Source organism: Anser brachyrhynchus, assembly GCF_964034855.1.
Source record: "Anser brachyrhynchus genome assembly, chromosome: 3".
NCBI classification, from domain to species: Eukaryota; Metazoa; Chordata; class Aves; order Anseriformes; family Anatidae; genus Anser; species Anser brachyrhynchus.
Genome location: NC_137696.1, coordinates 70,202,191 through 70,221,025, shown reverse-complemented (window position 1 = coordinate 70,221,025; position 18,835 = coordinate 70,202,191). Strand labels below are relative to the sequence as shown.

The window sequence follows — 18,835 nt, the reverse complement described above, 5'->3', positions numbered from 1 at the left end:
CCTCACGTATTCAATAACTAAATCTCCCCTGGGCATGAATTTTGCTCCTGAATTTGCTCTGGAGTCTGGCAGTGGTTTCTGAGACTGCTCTGCACTGGAAGCATCTCACTGATGACTGGCTCCTGCCGGCAGCTGGGGCTGCCCACACCCTCATCTGCTACATCAGTTCTCAGGGTAAAGACTCAGGCAATGTGAAAGTAACAGCAAAACGCAGTGCAGATTAAATTAGAGAAAGGTGCCTAATAAGTGGCCACATAAGGTCACCCTGACTTCTGTGGTTGACACCTCAGATAGGCATCTCCCAAGGGAGCCTAGGTGAGGGGTTTTTCTTGTTTGTTTGTTTTTTACTAGTTTCAGCAAAGTAGAAACAAGAGAGGCAGAACTTTTGCTGATTGGTTCTGAAGAGTTTCAGACAGGCAGTGCCACAGGAGTTTGCAGCAACAAAACCAAGGGTTTTGCTTTACAGGAACAGCTACCTCTGCCAGATTTTCCTGTTTCAGGAGGGCCTTTCAGAGATAAGCAAAGCACCTCAAAGATTAACAGAATGTTATCAATAAGTTTACAGGGTCTGTTGGTTGACAACAATTCTGAATTGCACTTGTTATCAGATTTTATGGGAAAAAGATAAGTTTGAAATTGTATTTCTAAGTGATGTATCTTCCTAGCCAGGGGAAATTAAGAGAGAATAAATTCAGAAGCAAAGATAATGATAATTGTGGACAGTTGTCACTATTTTATTGGAAAGAGATGCTCCTTTCCAGACATGCTAGGCTCAGGTCAATCTTTGAACTACTCAAGTAGTGTTGCCTAGGTAACATAAACAATCAAATTTTTAATTCCTATGGTAAATGTAATTTCATTTTAGAAATGCAGTAAGGGTTTTGTTGTTGTTTTTCAGAATGGAGAACAAAAGGGTCTTGGGGCATAATATTTTCAGCTTTGGAAGAGTCTAAAATTAAAATTGTGCACATTTCTAAAAAGAAAATAACTAGAAAATCACTAATCACAATTATGATTCTGTTTACTCCTGCCTTTGAATTGCACAAAGAAACATCCTCTAGACCTGGAACCATTGTATTCTTCAGTGAAATGTGATTGAAATTGACTCACATATCCTAAAATAATTTGGGAGCAAGAGAAATGTCATGTAAAAGTACTGCAAAAAGAATGTTTAAATTTCAAATGCTGATAGCTATCAGAGTTGCTTACTATCTATAAATGGTAAGTGCATGACATATTTCTCTTTCAGTCAAAGTATTAGATGTGAGTTCTGGTAATCAGGTTTGTATCACAACCTGATTAAAAATCAAAAAGGCCATGGGGAAGTGTGAAGTTTACGCTAATGCCATTTTACACAGCTGGGAAAAGCAACATTCTCCGTGTTAAGGGAAGTTTCATTTTCTTATCCCTATATCTTTCCCGTTATTCCACAAATCCCACTGGAAGTGAATGTATTTAAAACAATTTTTACCACTTGCATTGGCTTGCTGTCATTAAACTTTCTCAGTAAGTTTTCCCAGTAATTTTTCCCAGTTTTCATAGTACTTAATTTCATTCAGAGCAGTCATAACCTTGCCCAGTCTTTATCTGCATGAAAGTTCTCTAAAAATGATAAACAATGAACCTAAGGGCCACCAAAAGAAAAATATGGGCAGCCAACGTTACGCAATCCTTTTACTACCATATGAGACTGTTCAGATTCAAAAGGAAATTATGGTTAATGTTACTAACAGCAGCTATAAATCTAAGAGAATTAATATAGAGATGTCTTCATCCATCATGAGCATAAAGAAAGTGAGAAGAAAGGTTTGAGCTAATTCTAGTTGAAATAGTTTCAGTTACTTACTTGGTCATATTATCCTTTCAATATTCAAAGCTGAAGCAAAAGCACAGGAATTGTTGCTTCTAGAAACAGCCTAGTTCTCTGTGCTGTGCTTTGCATGCTATTGAGCTAAGCCAGGTAAACAGAAACAACATAGCTTCTGCTCATCCTGCTTGATTTCTACTTTTTTTGCTTTGACCCCCCCCTTTCTCAGCTGATTGGTTGGGTGTCAGGTGGGCCTAATGGTATATAAGCTGCAGGTGTCCCATCAGAAAGCTCTTTCTGCATGAGCTGTTGTTAGGGGTAAGTGCTTTGTTTTTCTTTCAGCTAGCTGCAGGGTTCTTTAGGTGGGTCGGAGTGTATGGGCTGATGTATGTCCAAGTTGAGAGAGATAAGCATGTCTTTTTGAGGTAACAATTAGTAGGATCTTTTAGAGTAAAGCAAGCTATATAGTAGTAGGTGCCTTTACTATGTGCAGTTCTTCTTCAGGTGAGTAATTTTTAGAGCATGCTTATGGATAGGATGATGATGTTACTTTGTGTGTTTGTTTTGTGGTTCTAGGTCTCGTATAATTTTTGCAGAATTATGGGGCCTACTATGAATGTGACCTTATGCATTCACCTGTGTGTCAAATATTATCAAAGTTACAACCTTGGTGTTAAAGTGATGGAGTAGGGTTTAGGGGAAACATATCATCCAAGTTCCCTGTGCCAGTGAGTATCTGAAAACAGCAGAAGTATGAACATAAGGTGTAGTCTTTTTCAGGGTTAGGGACAGTTTATTATAGTTCTGGAGCTTTTTTCTGCTGTTTTGTTGACTGTAGAGTCTTTAGACCTTGTAGCCTTCTAGATTTTAAGTGTTTGGAATTCCCTTAATAGGGGGATATTTAGCAGAGGTTGCTGGCTGATTTCTTTTTGGGATGTGGTAGGGTACACTTCTGGTTTTGGGCTATATTTCAATTTCTAAATATATCAAGCTGTTTGTGTAACTTTCCAGAGGATTCACAAAGAGCTTCAGTATGCACCACAAGGGGCTTGACCACATAGGTGCAGTATTACCAAGAGACTGAGCAGGGTCACCTCTTTCATCTGTGAAGGAGAATTCTGTGATTACCCCTGCCAGGGCTGCTGTGCGTTCATGTTCTGTTAGCATTTGTAGACCTGAGGGTGTTTTTTTCTGGCTCTGGTCTCTGTGCTTGAGTCCTCTGCAAGGAGCTGTACTGTTTGTGTGTCCTCACAGATATGATCTCTTTGTTTTTGTAGAAAGAAAATAAAAAACTTATTTTACCCCAAGCACTGCTACAGGCTGGGAGATAAGTGGTTAGAAAGCTGCCTGGCAGAGAAGGACCTGGGAGTATTAGATGGTAGTTGGCTGAATGTGAGCCAGCAGTGTGATCAGGTGGCTAAGGAGGCCAACAGCATTCTGGTTTGTATAAGAAACAGTGTGGCCAGCAGGACTAGGGAAGTGATTGTCCTCCTGTACTTGGCTCTGGTGAGACAGCAACTTGAGTACTGTATTCAGTTTTGGGCCCCTTCCTACAAGAAGGACATGGAGGTGCTCAAGAGAGTCCAGAGAAGGGCAATGAAGCTGGTGAGAAGTCTGGAGAACAGGTCTTATGAGGAGCAGCTGAGGGAGCTGGGGTTGTTCAGTCTGGGAAAGAGGAGGCTCAGGGGAGACCTTATTGCTCTCTGTAGATACCTTAAAGGAGGCTGTAGCAAGGTGGGGATTGGTCTATTCTCCCACGTGCCTGGTGACAGGATGAGGGGGAATGGGCTAAAGTTGTGCCAGGGGAGGTTTAGGTTGGATGTTAGGAAGAACTTCTTTACTGAGAGGGTTGTTAGGCATTGGAATGGGCTGCCCAGGGAGGTGGTGGAGTCACCATCCCTGGAGGTCTTTAAAAGACGTTTAGATGTAGAGCTTAGTGATATGGTTTAGTGGAGGACTTGTTAGTGTTAGGTCAGAGGTTGGACTAGGTGATCTTGGAGGTCTCTTCCAACCTAGATGATTCTGTGTGATTCTGTGTAAAATCAGTTGTCAGCTCTGTGTGATTCTGTGTATCAGGTGCAGTAGTGGGATACCTGGACCTTCAGTTCTTGTGCCTTGCCATCATTTTTCCTATTGGACTGTGAAATTAAGTTTAGTCATTTAATTTATTTGACCTTCATTTTTACCTTCACTTTCCCTTTTAGTAAACTGGAGATAATGCAACTTAGCCAACTTTAAATGAAGTGTGAAGAGGGATGTATGCATTCTTAGTACTGTCACAATTATTTTATTATTCCAGTTCTCTATTCCCCTCCCCCTACCAAAAAAAAAAGCATCCTGTATTTTTTTGTGATGGTTTTCAAATAGCAAATTTGCAAACTTATGACTACATAGTATAAATAAATCATAAAGTAGATAGTTCTTGTAATCCTTTGTAGAGGGTTATAAATTTCTTTTTACTTAAAGAATGACAAGCATGTTCTACCACATGAGATCTTTCTTTATGTAATTTATTTTATGAAAAGAAGTAACTTTCACTGATTGGCTACAACTTTGGAAAAAAAAAAGTAAACATTTAAATCTTCAGTCTTAGCCTGCAAGATATACCCCTTTCCAGTGTGGATTTCCATAAAAATAATAAACATTGTTGTCATTGCTGTGGCTCCTGTCAGTATCTCTTGCTTGGTCAACTGTGTTCATCAAGGTTTTGTCTTGTTGGTATGTGACTACTGTAACATTGTGGTGGCTTCTGTCAGATAACACAACTGTCTTGAACTCCCCCATATGAGGAAAAAAAAAAAAAGAAATACAGCTATAGCCCTTTGAAGAACTCTTATAAAATGTTTCTAATTAGATACATATAATAGAGAGTACCAGAGGGATTTGTTCATTGTCACAGACCTTCAGAGCTGAATTTCAGCAACAATTTGCTGAAGCACATTGACAACAAGAGACATTTGTGACTGCATGTGATCCAGAGATAAGAGAGGCTAGATCTGAAGCATCTGAAATAAGAAGCAGTGGGAAGCAGAAGCATCCTTGTATTTCAAGATAATTATACTCAGTGTTTATCCGCAGAATTCAGGCAGCAAACACTTAATATATCATTCCAAAAAGAAGCAGTTTAAAAAATACTTTTAAAAGTTATTTTAAAATCTTGTCTGTAGTCCAATAATAGCCAGTGCTTGTTAAAACAGTATATCTAAAAGTCAGATAAATTTGTCTTTTTTTCTTTTGTGTGTGTGTGTGATAGACTATACAACAAGAAAAAGAAGTTTCATTTCTTCATGTAAACGTAAGACTGTCTGCCTGCACAGGCAGCTCCAAAGTCTGTTGGAGTTTTCTGCTGGGTGTGCTGTGCATAGGGAGTTCTTAATCAGTTGTTGCTTACATGAAATGTGGCAGGTTGTGCTATGATCTAATGAACCTTTCCAGTGGCTCTCTCCCATGTTTTTTCCCCTTTTTGTTGAATGATAAAATCTTGTAAGACTTTCTCTGTATGAGTACCTTAATAGAGTTTCTCTCTATTCTCTAGACTTCTCTTCCTGAAACTTTTGATTGGGGAAAAAAATAAGTTTAAAAAAAGAATAAAAATTGACTTTTAGCCTTTTTTCCAGTTTGCATAAAATTGTTCAGGAGCTCAAAAGTTATTTCAGGGGAACAGACGTGAACATGGAATGTTACTTAAGTCTCGTTTCTTTGGGAAACCGGACTACATGCAATATTTAGAATTTTCACTTTAAGAAATACAATTATCTTCATGTAAGAAGGCATACTTGTACTAACTCCTTCCAAGTGTATGTGAACTTGTATATGACTTTAAGGTATTAAAGTAACTGGCAAAAAAAAAAAGGCCAGTTAAAAATGCTAAAACGTTAGGAAAAAGCTGATTTAATGTTATTGAATCTGAATTAATGTTTGTTTTTTCTCATGGTCTGGTAATTATGTCACTCCATGTTAAATGCAAAGTCAGGTGTACAGTGGGCAAGCCCCAAGAAAATGAAATGTTCAGTATACTTAATTCCTAAGAGTTGGGTTTAAAAAAAAATAAAAATAAAGATGTGTTAAGACCATGAATCTGAATTAAGTTTCTATGTTTCAAAGTCCATTAATAGCCTACTTTTTAAGACTAAAAGTGCTGTGAAGTCTTCATCCCTGGAGATATTCAGACCTCCACTGAACAAGCCCCTGTACAACTTGATCTATGCTGTCTGTGCTTTGAGCAGAGATTTGGACCACATGATGTCCTTAGGGTCTCTTCTGACCTAAATAAATCTATTATTTGTGACCAAAGCTGTGGACAAGAAAGAGCTGCCCCATAAAGTATATGTTAGCTGTATGTTTTAAAATACTTAAAATAACTTCTTTGTAAAGCAATTTGAACCTTTAAAACTATGCTAGAGTACATTAGATCAAAACAATATTTATTATAATTATATAAAATCTATACTTGTTCTACCGAAGATTTAGGCTGGTCGGCAATTATTTGGTTATCTATAAGAAATAAGACACTGGAACAAGCCAAAATTTTATTTGTTAGATCTCACTTTTGATCTCCTGAGAAAGGACAAAATTGTATCTTTTTCCCAGTATGTAGGAAATTAAATGGAAAATGCTTTGTTGAATGATAGAAGTGCTGTTTTGCATCAGATTGTCTAAGAGAAATGCAAGAAGAATCCCATATAGGTTGTTGCAGAATTTAGAGAATGAGATTTTCATTCATGACAAAAATAGTTTGATAAAGTCTAAAGTGTTGTCTGCTTATTCAAATGGTGATATAATATAGAGGAGTGCAGAAAATTGCCAACAATGTTAAACACAATTTGGAACAGTAGCTTAACAAAATTTAACCAGTTCATTTTGGAGAAAAGACAACCAAACAATAGGAATAAGCCTGTAAATACCCGAAAGAAATGGGTTGCTGATATAAAATGAGGAAATAGTCCTTGGCTATAACAGGTAGGGAATAGCACATTTCATATTATAGTTGTATTTCATATGTATGCAGTGCCATGAATAGAATGAAATTAGCAAAGATAGAGAATTGAATCATGAACAGCTAGAGGACAGCAATGACAGTCATTAGAAAAACAGTTATAGATTCTAAAGTTTATTAGATGGAGTAATTTGTCAAGTAATTTGACAAAAAAATTGTTTGTCTCAAACAAACATTAGGCAATAGTAGCAATAGCAGGCCAAAATTTATTACCTGAGGTCCTCCAGTATTACAGCAGGGAAATGTAGTTTTCAGTCCTAGCTTATAAAACCTTACAAATACAAACAAACAAAAAAGCAAAGTAGTGGATGGAAGGAAAAAAAACATTTATTCCATTACTCAAATATGTGAATAAGTTCAGCAACCACCAGTGAACAAATATTGCTTAAGAATGAATACTTATACTATACAATGTAGTTTTAAAAAAAAAAAAAGAAAATGGTAATCTAAAACACAGTCTGCTCCTGAAGGTGATTAACAATTTCGAACCATGGTTTGGAATGCCACAAAATATATTGATATAGGCAGCTGTCGTGGCCTAGGGAAATCACTCCATATTTTTTAGAATACCACAGAATTTACCAAAACATATAGATATATTCTTGATAATACTGGCTCTGTACTTCTCATGTATCATTCATCATATATGCCTGTCTTTAATATTGCAATATTTTCCATTTAAACAACAATAAGAGATCTGGATTAGTCTCAAATTTGAATGTCAATTCTATCACCTGTTTTCTCAGATACAGATTCTCTTTTGTGACCAAGGGTTCATTAGTTCATACTAGATTGTGACTGTAAAAGGGAAGTGCTTATTCTTGATTCTCTTTTTTTATGCAGCATTTTATTCATACGCACCATATTTATAGTCTATTTTTGACTTGGATTTAACTAATAGTCTAACAGAGTTAAATCCAGCTGATTGTAAAATTATTAATGCATTTTTTCTCTTCCTCCTCTACAGTATGCTGTCTGGCTGATCCTTTGGGTTACATGGAACGTGTTTGTTATTTGCTTCTACTTGGAGGCTGGAGACCTTTCAAAGGTAAGTTACCATCAGATACATTTAAGTCATCAGCATTGTGTTAACATGCTCCTGTTTAAATGCTGTTTTCTGCTTTACTCATCGTCTTGGTGTTGTTAGCATGAGGGTAGTATGATCAAAATTTGGAGTATTCTGAATATGTTAGAAACTTTAGTTCTAGACAGTTACGGGCACCTTCTGATGCCCACAACAACGACATACCTTTTAAAGGAAAATTGTCTCATTTTTTTTCCCTTCTCAGTAATTCTGTAATACAAATTTCACCTGGATGGGAAACGCTAATTACTGATTTCACAAATACAAAAGGTTACCACCTCAAAGGTAAATAATATATAGACATATATTTTTGGTACCATTCAGCTTGCTGTTATTTCACTGGATTCCTTCCAGGGTGCTTCCACCACACCATAGTAACTGTAAAACAAAGTATCTTTCATTAAATTAAAATGTAAAATGAGGTGTCAGAATAAATTGCTATTTGGCTATGGTAATGTTTTTTAACTTTGTTATTCCAGTAGGAATCTTATGACTGAAGATTTATATACAGTAAAAATCTACAGGAAAAAGTGTATTTTCTTAGGATAGACATATTTATAGGGTTTTATTGATACCATAAGAGATAATATGTAAAGTGGTATTTGGTAATGAGTTCAAACCAACATCTCAAATCAAAACTGCTGCTTTCTAAGGTGTTCCCAGGGGGCTGGAAAATGGAAGTATAAAAGATTAGCAGTGGTAACAAATTATTTCATTCAAGTAACAAGCTTTGACTGAGTCTAAACATTCCATTCCATGCTGAGTTATATTCAGAATGGTGTGAACTGACCATCAAGGAGAATCGCACTTGTGAAAGAGATCACATTCTCCTCTCAACTCATATATTTAATTACCTTTCCTGATTAAAGAGTGTTTAGCCTAACTGTAAATTACACATGTAATTCTCTGATCCTTTGTGAGTTACTGAAATGCCATGATGCAGAGAGTTAGACACAATTATAGGAAGAATAAATGAGGCAAAGATACTTCCTTACCTGTATTTTCTATCAAATCATCCCCAAAGTGCAAAAATTACTAGAGACTGGGATCTTTTATCCCCATGTTGTATGTTTCTTCAAAAGATAAAGACTTCAAAAGGATAAGAATTTCATTTCCTGAGGTGTAAAATAACGTTCTGCAGGTAAAACAATGTTACACTTTTTTTGGTTTTATACCTTCAGAGAAGATCAGTCTTGTTAAGATATTGGCAAAAACATAGCAAATATAAGAACCTGCACACAATATATTTTATTGGGTTAAAATGCTTTCTGTGTTAAGTGAACTGATGTTTGCAACAAACCCAGCACCTGTTGTACAGTTACACTCAACCCAGTCCATTCTCTTCCCATCTGCTCATTTCAGCCGTCTGCATTGCTTAACTTGTAAATGTTATCGTGTCTGGGGAAGTGAAAAGGGATGGGAAGGAAAAGAGAAAGTAGAAACAGCTGTTTGATCACTGCATTTTAGTGGGTGTAAAATCAGTTTAAGAACATTGGTAAGTGCTACTTGGAATAAAGATAGGCCAAATGACAATACCTACACCTGGAATTAATTTTTTTCTGAAGACTAAGACTGTGTGATCTAGAGCTCCTCAAACAACCATATGGACCAGGCTTATATTTGGCTGCAGTTAAACTCTTTATTTGGTCTATAGGGGTAACATTTATTTCAGTGATTATTCTCTGCTTTGAAACATCCATTAGAGTGCATTTTTTCCTCTTCAGCTGGTTTTGAGACCACAGCATTACTGAAGAGAGGAAGAGAAGGAAAAGGACCTAAAAATAGATTTAAGAAATGGGTACAGGTTGACTCATCTACAGAAGGCCTAATTCACATATGGAACAACTGTCTCCTCTCTCTTTCAGCTGTGAGTGGTACGCCAAAACTTCCCCAGATGATCAAATCTTTTGCAAGATCTAGGGCCTAGAAATATGTGTACAATGGAAAGGCACACAGCTATTTGGATGGACCAAACTTATCCTCATATTCTATATCCTTCAGAGGTTCCAACTGTTTTATATAAGCAGGCATCTAACAAAATACATTTTACCTTTATAAATGTTTATCAGTCACATACAGATCTTGCACTGAATCTTTATTTATATTTCCATCTGTGCATAACTGCAACTTCAAATCTATGATGATATTCCTGTGTATTTTTTTCTTTGAGATGGCACATAGAACCTTGATAAAAGCTCCAGGTCTGAACTGATTCTAAATAGAGAATAAAAAATAACCTTTAGCTAAGTACCAGAGGGATGCCTCTGAGGTTGTAAACCATAAGAGGATCCTGTACAGCACAGTTCTAGGAATTGATAGGTTAAATTACAGCCTAATGATAGTTCAGCTGGGTATAGTTTATTTTATATGTATAATTTATAACTTTCTACCAAAATAAAAGAACAGAAAAGCTTTTTTTCTTCCCTTGAAGTTTTGAGAACAGCTTTTTTGTCTGTACATCAACTTCTCTAACATCACCTGTGGATACAATGAAGAGAACATATTTAAATTGTTAATATACCTTATTAAAAAGGCTTGTTTCATGCCTTCTAAAATTAGTTGTGGGGATTGGAGGTCATGACATTTTTACAGCTTCTCATTATGACAATGAAATGGACCTGTTAAGACTCAGACATTCTTAGAACTATGACACAGTCAACTCCAAAGAGACTGAAGAGGATCAAGGATTATTAGTAAACAGCCATGCAAATCAGTTTACATGAGGCACCATTACAGTTGTGTATATGTTGTGGAAAATTGCATCACACACCGACTGTGCCTCAACCATAGAAAATACTTCGTGTCTTTGATACTCTTTCACAGCAAGCTGGAAAGCTAATGGATGAGAAAGATTGAAACAAAGAGAACAGTTGTTCTTAACCTAAATTATTATGTGCATCTGTGAATGAATGTCTAGAAAACCTACTTCTGATACTTTTCAGTATTACACTTCAGTAGTATTTAATTAGTCTACATGTTTTGCTCACTGTTGATTGCCGTTCTCAGTGTAAGTAGGAATTTATGCTTTCAGGACTTCTGAGTGGTCATATTAATTTTGGCCTATGGCTAAGTAAATGTAACATCTGAAAAGCACAACCTCGTCTTGAATGAGACGTGAAGTACAGTAGTGAAACAAAAAAAGTAAAACATAATAGCAGGCATCTCTGAGAAATTGTGATATTTCAATGATTTGTTTAAATATATCAAGAAAAGACACAAGGAACACTAGATTCAGGTATCTTGGAGGAGGAAAAAAAAGATTTAAAGGAAAAAAAAAAGAAACCACCAAAAAGTTAAGTCTATCTAGCACTTTTGACCTTCTTCAGGCAAAACTCCTGTTTGCTTCTATGTGATTCAGCTGCAACCTCTGACTAGACCCTCCACAGAAAGAGTACTGCAAATGAAGAAATATCACTCTTGCTTCAAGGCACTAAGGATGTCTGTAGATTCCACAAGCAGAAAAGAGGTAGATTAAGAACTATTGAACTCCCATTTTTAGTTTAAAAATGAAAATCGGTATACATATTTTTGCTGGGGGAAAAAAAAGTATGGCTAAGGTAGCACAGATCCTGTCACAAGTGCAGGTGTGAAGAGGTGCTGCTGCTGTCAGTTACTGGGAGCCAAAACAGACTGGATTCATAGTGCTGAATGAGAGAATGAGTTCAAATCAGGGGCAGAGCAGCCCTTGCTGCACATGCTTCCAGCTTTGTCCCAGCACTTTTGGCTCTCCTTGCATGCAGCCCTACCTGTGTGACTGGATCCAAGAGCTTTCCTCTTACTGCTGCCTGGCTGAGCTCTGGTGTTGCTTTTCTGTAGTCCCCACAGTTTTATGTAAATGTGACCAAAAACACCATTTGTAAAAAAAAAAAAAAAAAAAAATAAAAAAATAAAAAAATAAAAAAAAAATCGATTCCTGTTTGGGTTGCATCAATAAGACATCTGTCTTATTTTTACCGGATAACATAGGCTACTTTTAATGTATTAAAACAAGTTTGTACTTATATGACTTGTAACATAAAAGTTAAGTGTTTGAAAGTCAAATACTCTGGTAACAAGAAATGCCAAAATTAGTTTCTTGTGTAAGAGCAATTTATCTTTCTCTCTACCTTCATTTTTATATAGCTCTTAATTATGCAATCACAAGTGTATTTTTTTCCTTTTTTCCACAATCCTTCCCTTAATCTCTGTACAGCATGGCCTGTTTTAGAAATGAATCATGTTTGGGAATTAAGGAATGCTGCCATACTGTATCCCACTCCATGTATTGCAGTAGTTAGAAAAAGCTTAATAAAGAGATGGGGAAAAAAGTGTTTCTTACTGTGTACAGCCATTATGTATTTTTCTCCTCATGGGCCAGTATGTGATTTATTTCCATGCTTCATAGAAGTAAATCCTGTACTTTAATTCCACTCTGAAAACATGTAGAATATTGTGAAAATTTATGTACAGAACCATGGCACCTAGAAACCCTGACTACAGTGGCAATACTGTGTACATAGCTCACCATATGAAGTAAAAGTGCAGTCCCTTGTGATTTCAGCACTCTTTCTACAGACACCGGTTGCAAGTTTACTCTAATTTACTCTTCCAAAAAAAAAAAAAGTTGAAAAAACAGTTGTTGCTAACTTGCATTCAACTGAGGTAACTTCCTTTGCTGTGTTTCCCTGAGTTGATCAGGATGATCAGGAGCATGAAAGGAAAGATTACAGAAAATATACTCAAAAGTGAAATTATTAAATATAATACAAAGAAGTGAATGTATTGTAGCTATTGAAATGTAAAGTAAAAAATATGTAGTTATTTTGTTTTCTGCCAGAAGTTTTAAGGGAAATCAAGTGTTTCTGAACACATTTTCACCTACCCACCCCAAATATCTGGCAAATATAAGATAACTTATACACATAAAATCACAGGCTAAATCAAATTGTAAAAGTCCTTTCTGAGTCACTCAATCCAACCACCTTCTCAGAGCAGCACTAACTTCAAGGTTAGATCAGGCTTCTTAGAGTTTTAGTGAGACAAGTTTTAAAAATCTCTAAGGTTGGAAATTTCACAACCTCTCTCATTGTGAAAATCTCTCTCCTGATATTCAGATGAAATTTCTGTTTCTACAATCTTTGACATTGCCTTTTGTCCTTTCACTGTGTACCTCTGAGAAGAGCCATGCACCTTCTTTTCTAACGTCCCTCTTAGTCTTTTAACTGAAGTTGAGTTCTTCAGGTTTCTTTTTGTCCTTTCTTTGAATTTTTATTTCTAGTCACACAGATTGTTGCACCTCACAAGGAGGAAAAAAAGCTAATTAGCAAATTATCATGTAATAAATAATCAGTTCACTTTTCACAATTTTACTTTATTATGGGAGAAAATTTAAGGGTCTTTATATATATGAAATATATATATTGAGTCTCTTTATATATGGTAAGCTATATAGCAGCTTAAGTAAAATGTGGAAAGATAAAGGTTATCCTTGTTATCTGGAAGATAACACACATTTAAAAGAAAACTAGTATCCTTAGTTCTAAAATGATTTGAATTATATCAACATTTAAGTTGCCTAACGTGGTATTTAGGGAAATCCTGAAAGCATTGCATACGAACTTGCAGTCAAATAAATTGCTGTAATATGTAACTTTTCCCCTTTCCTGCTGAGGTTAAGTATGAAGCAGGACGATTAACCAAATCTTGGTAAAGGCTTTCCAGTAACTAACATGCAGCAGGAGGAAGGCAATATAATGGCATTGCTAGGGGATAGCCCTGGGGACAAAGAGAGCTCTGGGATTGCAGAGGCAGGAGGCACTACTGAAGAAAAGGAGGGGTAGGGAGAGAGTTTGCTGCTGTTTTATCACCTGCAAGTATTACCCACTCCATAGCTGAACTGCAAGTGTCTGCTTTCCACATCATGAAAGCAGAGTAACAAACACAAAATCAAGAAAAGTAGGATTCTCCAACTGCCAGTGTACATACAGTGAGATTATAATCGGTGTTTTCATACAGTTATTGTTCATAATAAAGTAAGGCTAAAAGGGGCTTCAGGATATAGTTAACCCATTCTCCTGCCTCCAGCCATGTTCAGCAATCAACCTGGACTATGGGAGAGCATCTGTTGGAGAAGATCTTAAGGATGAGCTAAGCAGTTTAGAAATATACCCACAGCTGACATTTATGGATTAACAACTTTTCACCACTTTTCCATTGGTGACCTGAGATGTTAGTCTAGGACTAGCCAGATATGGCTGACTTTTAGTGGCTATGCTGTAGTCTATCTGTTCTCTTCTATTCCATTGGACAACACTAATGGGAAGTGAAAGAGGTAGTAATGGTTGTAGCAGTTCTTGCCAACAGGGAAACGGCATCAACCATACATTGCTAGTGGAGATAAATGGGGATAAATATGGGGACCGTGTTTCCTTCCACCAGTCCATTTGACCCTACCATCTTTTCTAGCAAAATTATAAGGAACAACAAGGAACAGGCACCTGCTAGTATTTTTCTACTTCAATATCCAAACAGTGGCAAGCACACATCCACCTGTCTGACTTTCATATGCCACTGCTTGGTTTGATATTTTCTAGCTCTGAAGTGCAGTTTATATCCATATGCAAATTAACTGCAATAATGCAAATTACTTCAGGATATGATTTGCATAGCTTGTCATTCTTGATGTTTAAAAAACATGTCTATGAGTGCTGAACGCTTTAAGCAGCTAGTATACTGTGATTTTAAAGGGACAGTTTGAAACCTTGTTGAAAGTGATGAGAGAAAGAAACAAAAGAAATGGGTCATTCATCCTCAGTGCAACTCAGCTGTAATAAAGCAATGAACTTGGCAACAAGGTTGAACTTGCACTAGTTACAAATTCATTTGACATTACTTCATGTCAATTAGTATAATTGTTATACTGCTTTGATTTCACATTTACTAATTATTTTTGGAAGGTGGTGGTTGTTAACAGTTAAATGTCTATGTTGCACATACTCTAATAAAACAACCTGCAGGATGTTTAATTTTGGACATATTACCTTCCTTGGATGTTGTTTTAACAGATGTCCTGTTAAGATAACAGAGAAATTAAATTAGTTTTCAGCTCAAAGCATCTGGTTAACTTTGTAGGTAAATGCCTTTGAGCAGTAAATCTGACCAGGGTTTTTGGATAAATAGCTATCAGAATATTTTAAGTAAATGACTTTATTTTTTCATTTCTATTACTCAGGGCAGATTTGACATGCTTGATCATATATCTAACAGATGAAAATTGAAAATAGTGCTGGCAACCAGCAGTGTTAGGTTATTCTGAGGGTAGTTTCATGGGTAGATACTATTAAGCATGCTTATGGTTTCAGATAATTTAGTTTTGCAGCAATTTTTAAACATCAAGATCTTTACCAGCTAGAAAATAAGTGATTATAAAATTTAAACTGCTTATTACTTTAGACATAGCATATGGTAGGAAACATTTAGATAAAGTGGAATTTTTCATCTCTTTAACAGTGAAACAAATTGTGATAGGAAATCATTCATAGTATAGAAAAATACAAATTATGATTGTATAGATTTTTCTTATTGTACAAAGTTTATCTTTTAAAATTCTGGCTTATATTTTTGGTTTAGTTCATAAATAAATATACATGTGCATATTGATTTTTATATGCACACTTTTCTCATACATCTAGTATTTACTGCACTGAATACAAGAACATATTAAAATGAGTAAGTGTAGTGACTGATAAGATGATCATACCATATGATAATTTACATATATGTGTACATGTTATGTAAATATCGTACACATATGTATGGATTAAGTACCTTAGTTATACTGTTAAGATCTGTAAGCACATATTTTAGCATATGCCTTATAACTGCATATATTACAGTTATATGGAAGCTTTAGTATATATTTAAAGGCAATGCCACGGAGATTCTTTCAAACACTAGAGCTAAGACACTGTAGAAATATATAGATATATTTATGAAATTATTTTCTAATATTTATTAATTATATTGCAGTACCATCTAGTGGCCCCAACTTGATATCAGGGTGCCATTATGCTATGAGCATAATATAATACATGTAATATAAATAGGGCCTGTCCAAAACGATGCATAGTCTTAAGTATTTGAGGAAACAGAATAAGAAGTGGGAACGAACAAACAGGAGACTGCAGGGAGAAAGCAAATAAAAAGTGATAAATCTTTGAAATTCTTCCTGGTGTCTGGATTTTCTCAACTTTCTCTTCAACTTTGTTTCTCATCCCTGTGATGATGGATTGGCAAGTGACACAAAGCCCTGCTTATGATTGAGTAGCATGTCCTGGTCTCCTTCTGTAAGGAAATCACTTTTGAATGCTATAGTGCGCCATTGCTAGCATTTCACAGAATCGTCTAGCTTGGAAGAGACCTCCAAGATCACCTAGTCCAACCTCTGACCTAACACTAACAAGTCCTCCACTAAACCATATCACTAAGCTCTAAATCTAAATGTCTTTTAAAGACCTCCAGGGGTGGTGGCTCAACCACTTCCCTGGGCAGCCCATTCCAATGCCTAACAACCGTTTCAGTAAAGAAGTTCTTCCTAAGATCCAACCTAAACCTCCCCTGGCACAACTTTAGCCCATTCCCCCTCGTCCTGTCACCAGGCACGTGGGAGAATAGACCAACCCCTACCTTGCTACAGCCTCCTTTAAGGTACCTATAGAGTGCAATAAGGTCTCCCCTGAGACTCCTCTTTCCCAGACTGAACAATCACAGCTCCCTCAGCCGCTCCTCGTAAGACTTGTTCTCCAGACCCGTCACCAGCTTCATTGCCCTTCTCTGGACTCGCTCAAGCACCTCCATGTCCTTCTTGTAGCGAGGGGCCCAAAACTGAACACAGTACTCGAGGTGTGGCAATTTCACCCACTGCTTAAGGCAGTGAGTGAAAAACTGTTGATTTTGTTGGAAATGAAAATATCAGAAGATAAATTTATTTCTAGTGAGGCAGGTGCTCAAAAGATCACAGCTGCAGAACTGACGTTTACTACAAGAGCTCTTGTGCAAGTTGTCTTTGCCTCACATAGACAGGTCCTTGCCCCTGGGTCAGGCTACAGAAACAGGTAAGGACAAGGGCTGAAAGGTTATTTACCGTAGTGGAAAGCTAGAGTGTCTGCCAGAGCACCTACTTGTCTTTTGAGAATGTATGACAACATATGAAAATATGTTCTGCTCTTTTAAGCTGAGTTAAATTTCCCTGTCTCATGGTGTCATCTTTGTTTCATTAATTATTCTTTTGAAATACATAAGCCATGCTTTAAGATAGTTCTTAGCAATTTGTTGTTTCAAATGTAGGTGCAATGGCTAGTTTATACTTTCTCCACATCTGTGTTTCCTCTAAGTGTTAAATAAATAATAAATAATAAATAATTGTCCTTCCAACTATATCAAATAAGCTCCATCTTGTGAACCAGAAGCTACCAGAAACTTCAAGGCAACACTAAGCACATACAGTTTCCAAGGAGTTTTGCGTAACTTGGAATTTCTGAGGGAAACCATTCTGATCCTTATGTCACTGAAATTTATGACACTGTTAATCCAGTAGGAAATAAAAATACTGTATTGCCTTCAGCATCTTTTCACATCTAAATATGCATTTATTGACCCTAGGAAAGCAACTTTAGCTCTGAAGCACTCTCCTATTTTTGATTCTGTCTAATAGACAGCATGTGCGCAGCCATCAAGCAGCACAGGGTCATTCTGAGCATGCTCCTTTCTCAGTACAGCAGTGGTAACAGTGAGCTCATAGACCATAAGACCATATGCTGCAGTGGCTGCATCTCTTACAGTGGTTCATCATCCTATAATGCTCCCTCTTTGTAGTTGCTCTGCTGCTGGAGGGTTGCACTCCCACAGCCCAGAGCTGTGAGCACTGAGGGACTTGAACACTCATGATATCTCTGGGATAAAATAAATAGGTGGGTCTTAAGCCACTCCTAGCTAAAGTATAGTCACCCACTAGCACACAACTTGCCACTGAAGATGAGTAGCTCCTATAGAGGACACTAATAAAAGCTAAGGAGGCAATAATATGTTTAAACTGTTACAAATATTTCAAACTGAATGTCTGCCCTAGTCACAGAGTCGTGCTCTGTATTCGGTACCCCAAGAGAAGTTATGTTCACTCAATAAATCTCCATAAACATTTAAAAACCTTCACATTATTAAAAAGATATTTCCAGCAACATGGTGCAATGTAACTATTTGGGATACAAAAGAAATTCATTTTACTTCCTGTGGAATTGCTAGCTCAAAACTGTTTAATTCATCTCAAATATTAGTAATTTCTTCTTGTTATTTTCCTTTATTGTTCCAATGAAAGGAGTATTTCCAAAACTGCTACTGAAAGACAGTAATCTCTGGTATAGATAAAAGTGAATTAGCTAATGTCAACTTTTATAACTCTGTAGGATTGGATGATAAACTTTTATTAATTGCTCATAATAAACTAGAAAAAAATATTCTTTGGCAAAACCTCTTTGACTTTGGTGTTGTCACACGGCAGCTGACAGCTTGCTCCCAGCTTTTGTTTTGTTGATTCCATATGCTAAGAATGAAGGACTAGCTATGAAAAACATTGGTCTCCTTTTCTAATAACCCACTAAGCTGGATGATTACCTTTTTGAATTTATCCCTGGAGTCTGAGTTGATTCTAGTGTTGATGTTTTCAAAACTTGCTGCTATTTCAATGACATTTTCATTTTAAGGGGCATCCTGTCTATTCATGAATAGACTACTTTAGCATGACATTATATCCCACTTCTCCGACTACCACAAACATCTGTTTGGATAGAAATTGGATTCTGTGTTTTGAGGGTAGGATTTGATTGATTAAGTAACCTTATGAATTGAATAAATTGTGGGTTATTGTGGGTTTCATTCTAAAAGCGTGTTCTTCATCAGGCCACAGTGTAACTCA

General features: G+C 36.5%; 1 protein-coding gene across 2 annotated transcripts in view; it reads left to right on the top strand.

Annotated features, from left to right (window-relative positions):
• The window catches only part of NKAIN2 (sodium/potassium transporting ATPase interacting 2), a gene marked incomplete at its 3' end in the record, with an annotated part of 509,777 nt that overhangs the window by 244,789 nt on the left and 246,153 nt on the right, over positions 1–18,835 (top strand). For both annotated transcript variants that reach the window (XM_080588355.1, XM_080588354.1), the window contains one exon: positions 7,771–7,851. In XM_080588355.1, coding sequence (XP_080444481.1) covers positions 7,771–7,851 — 81 coding nt within the window. The remainder of the gene's footprint in view (positions 1–7,770; positions 7,852–18,835) is intronic.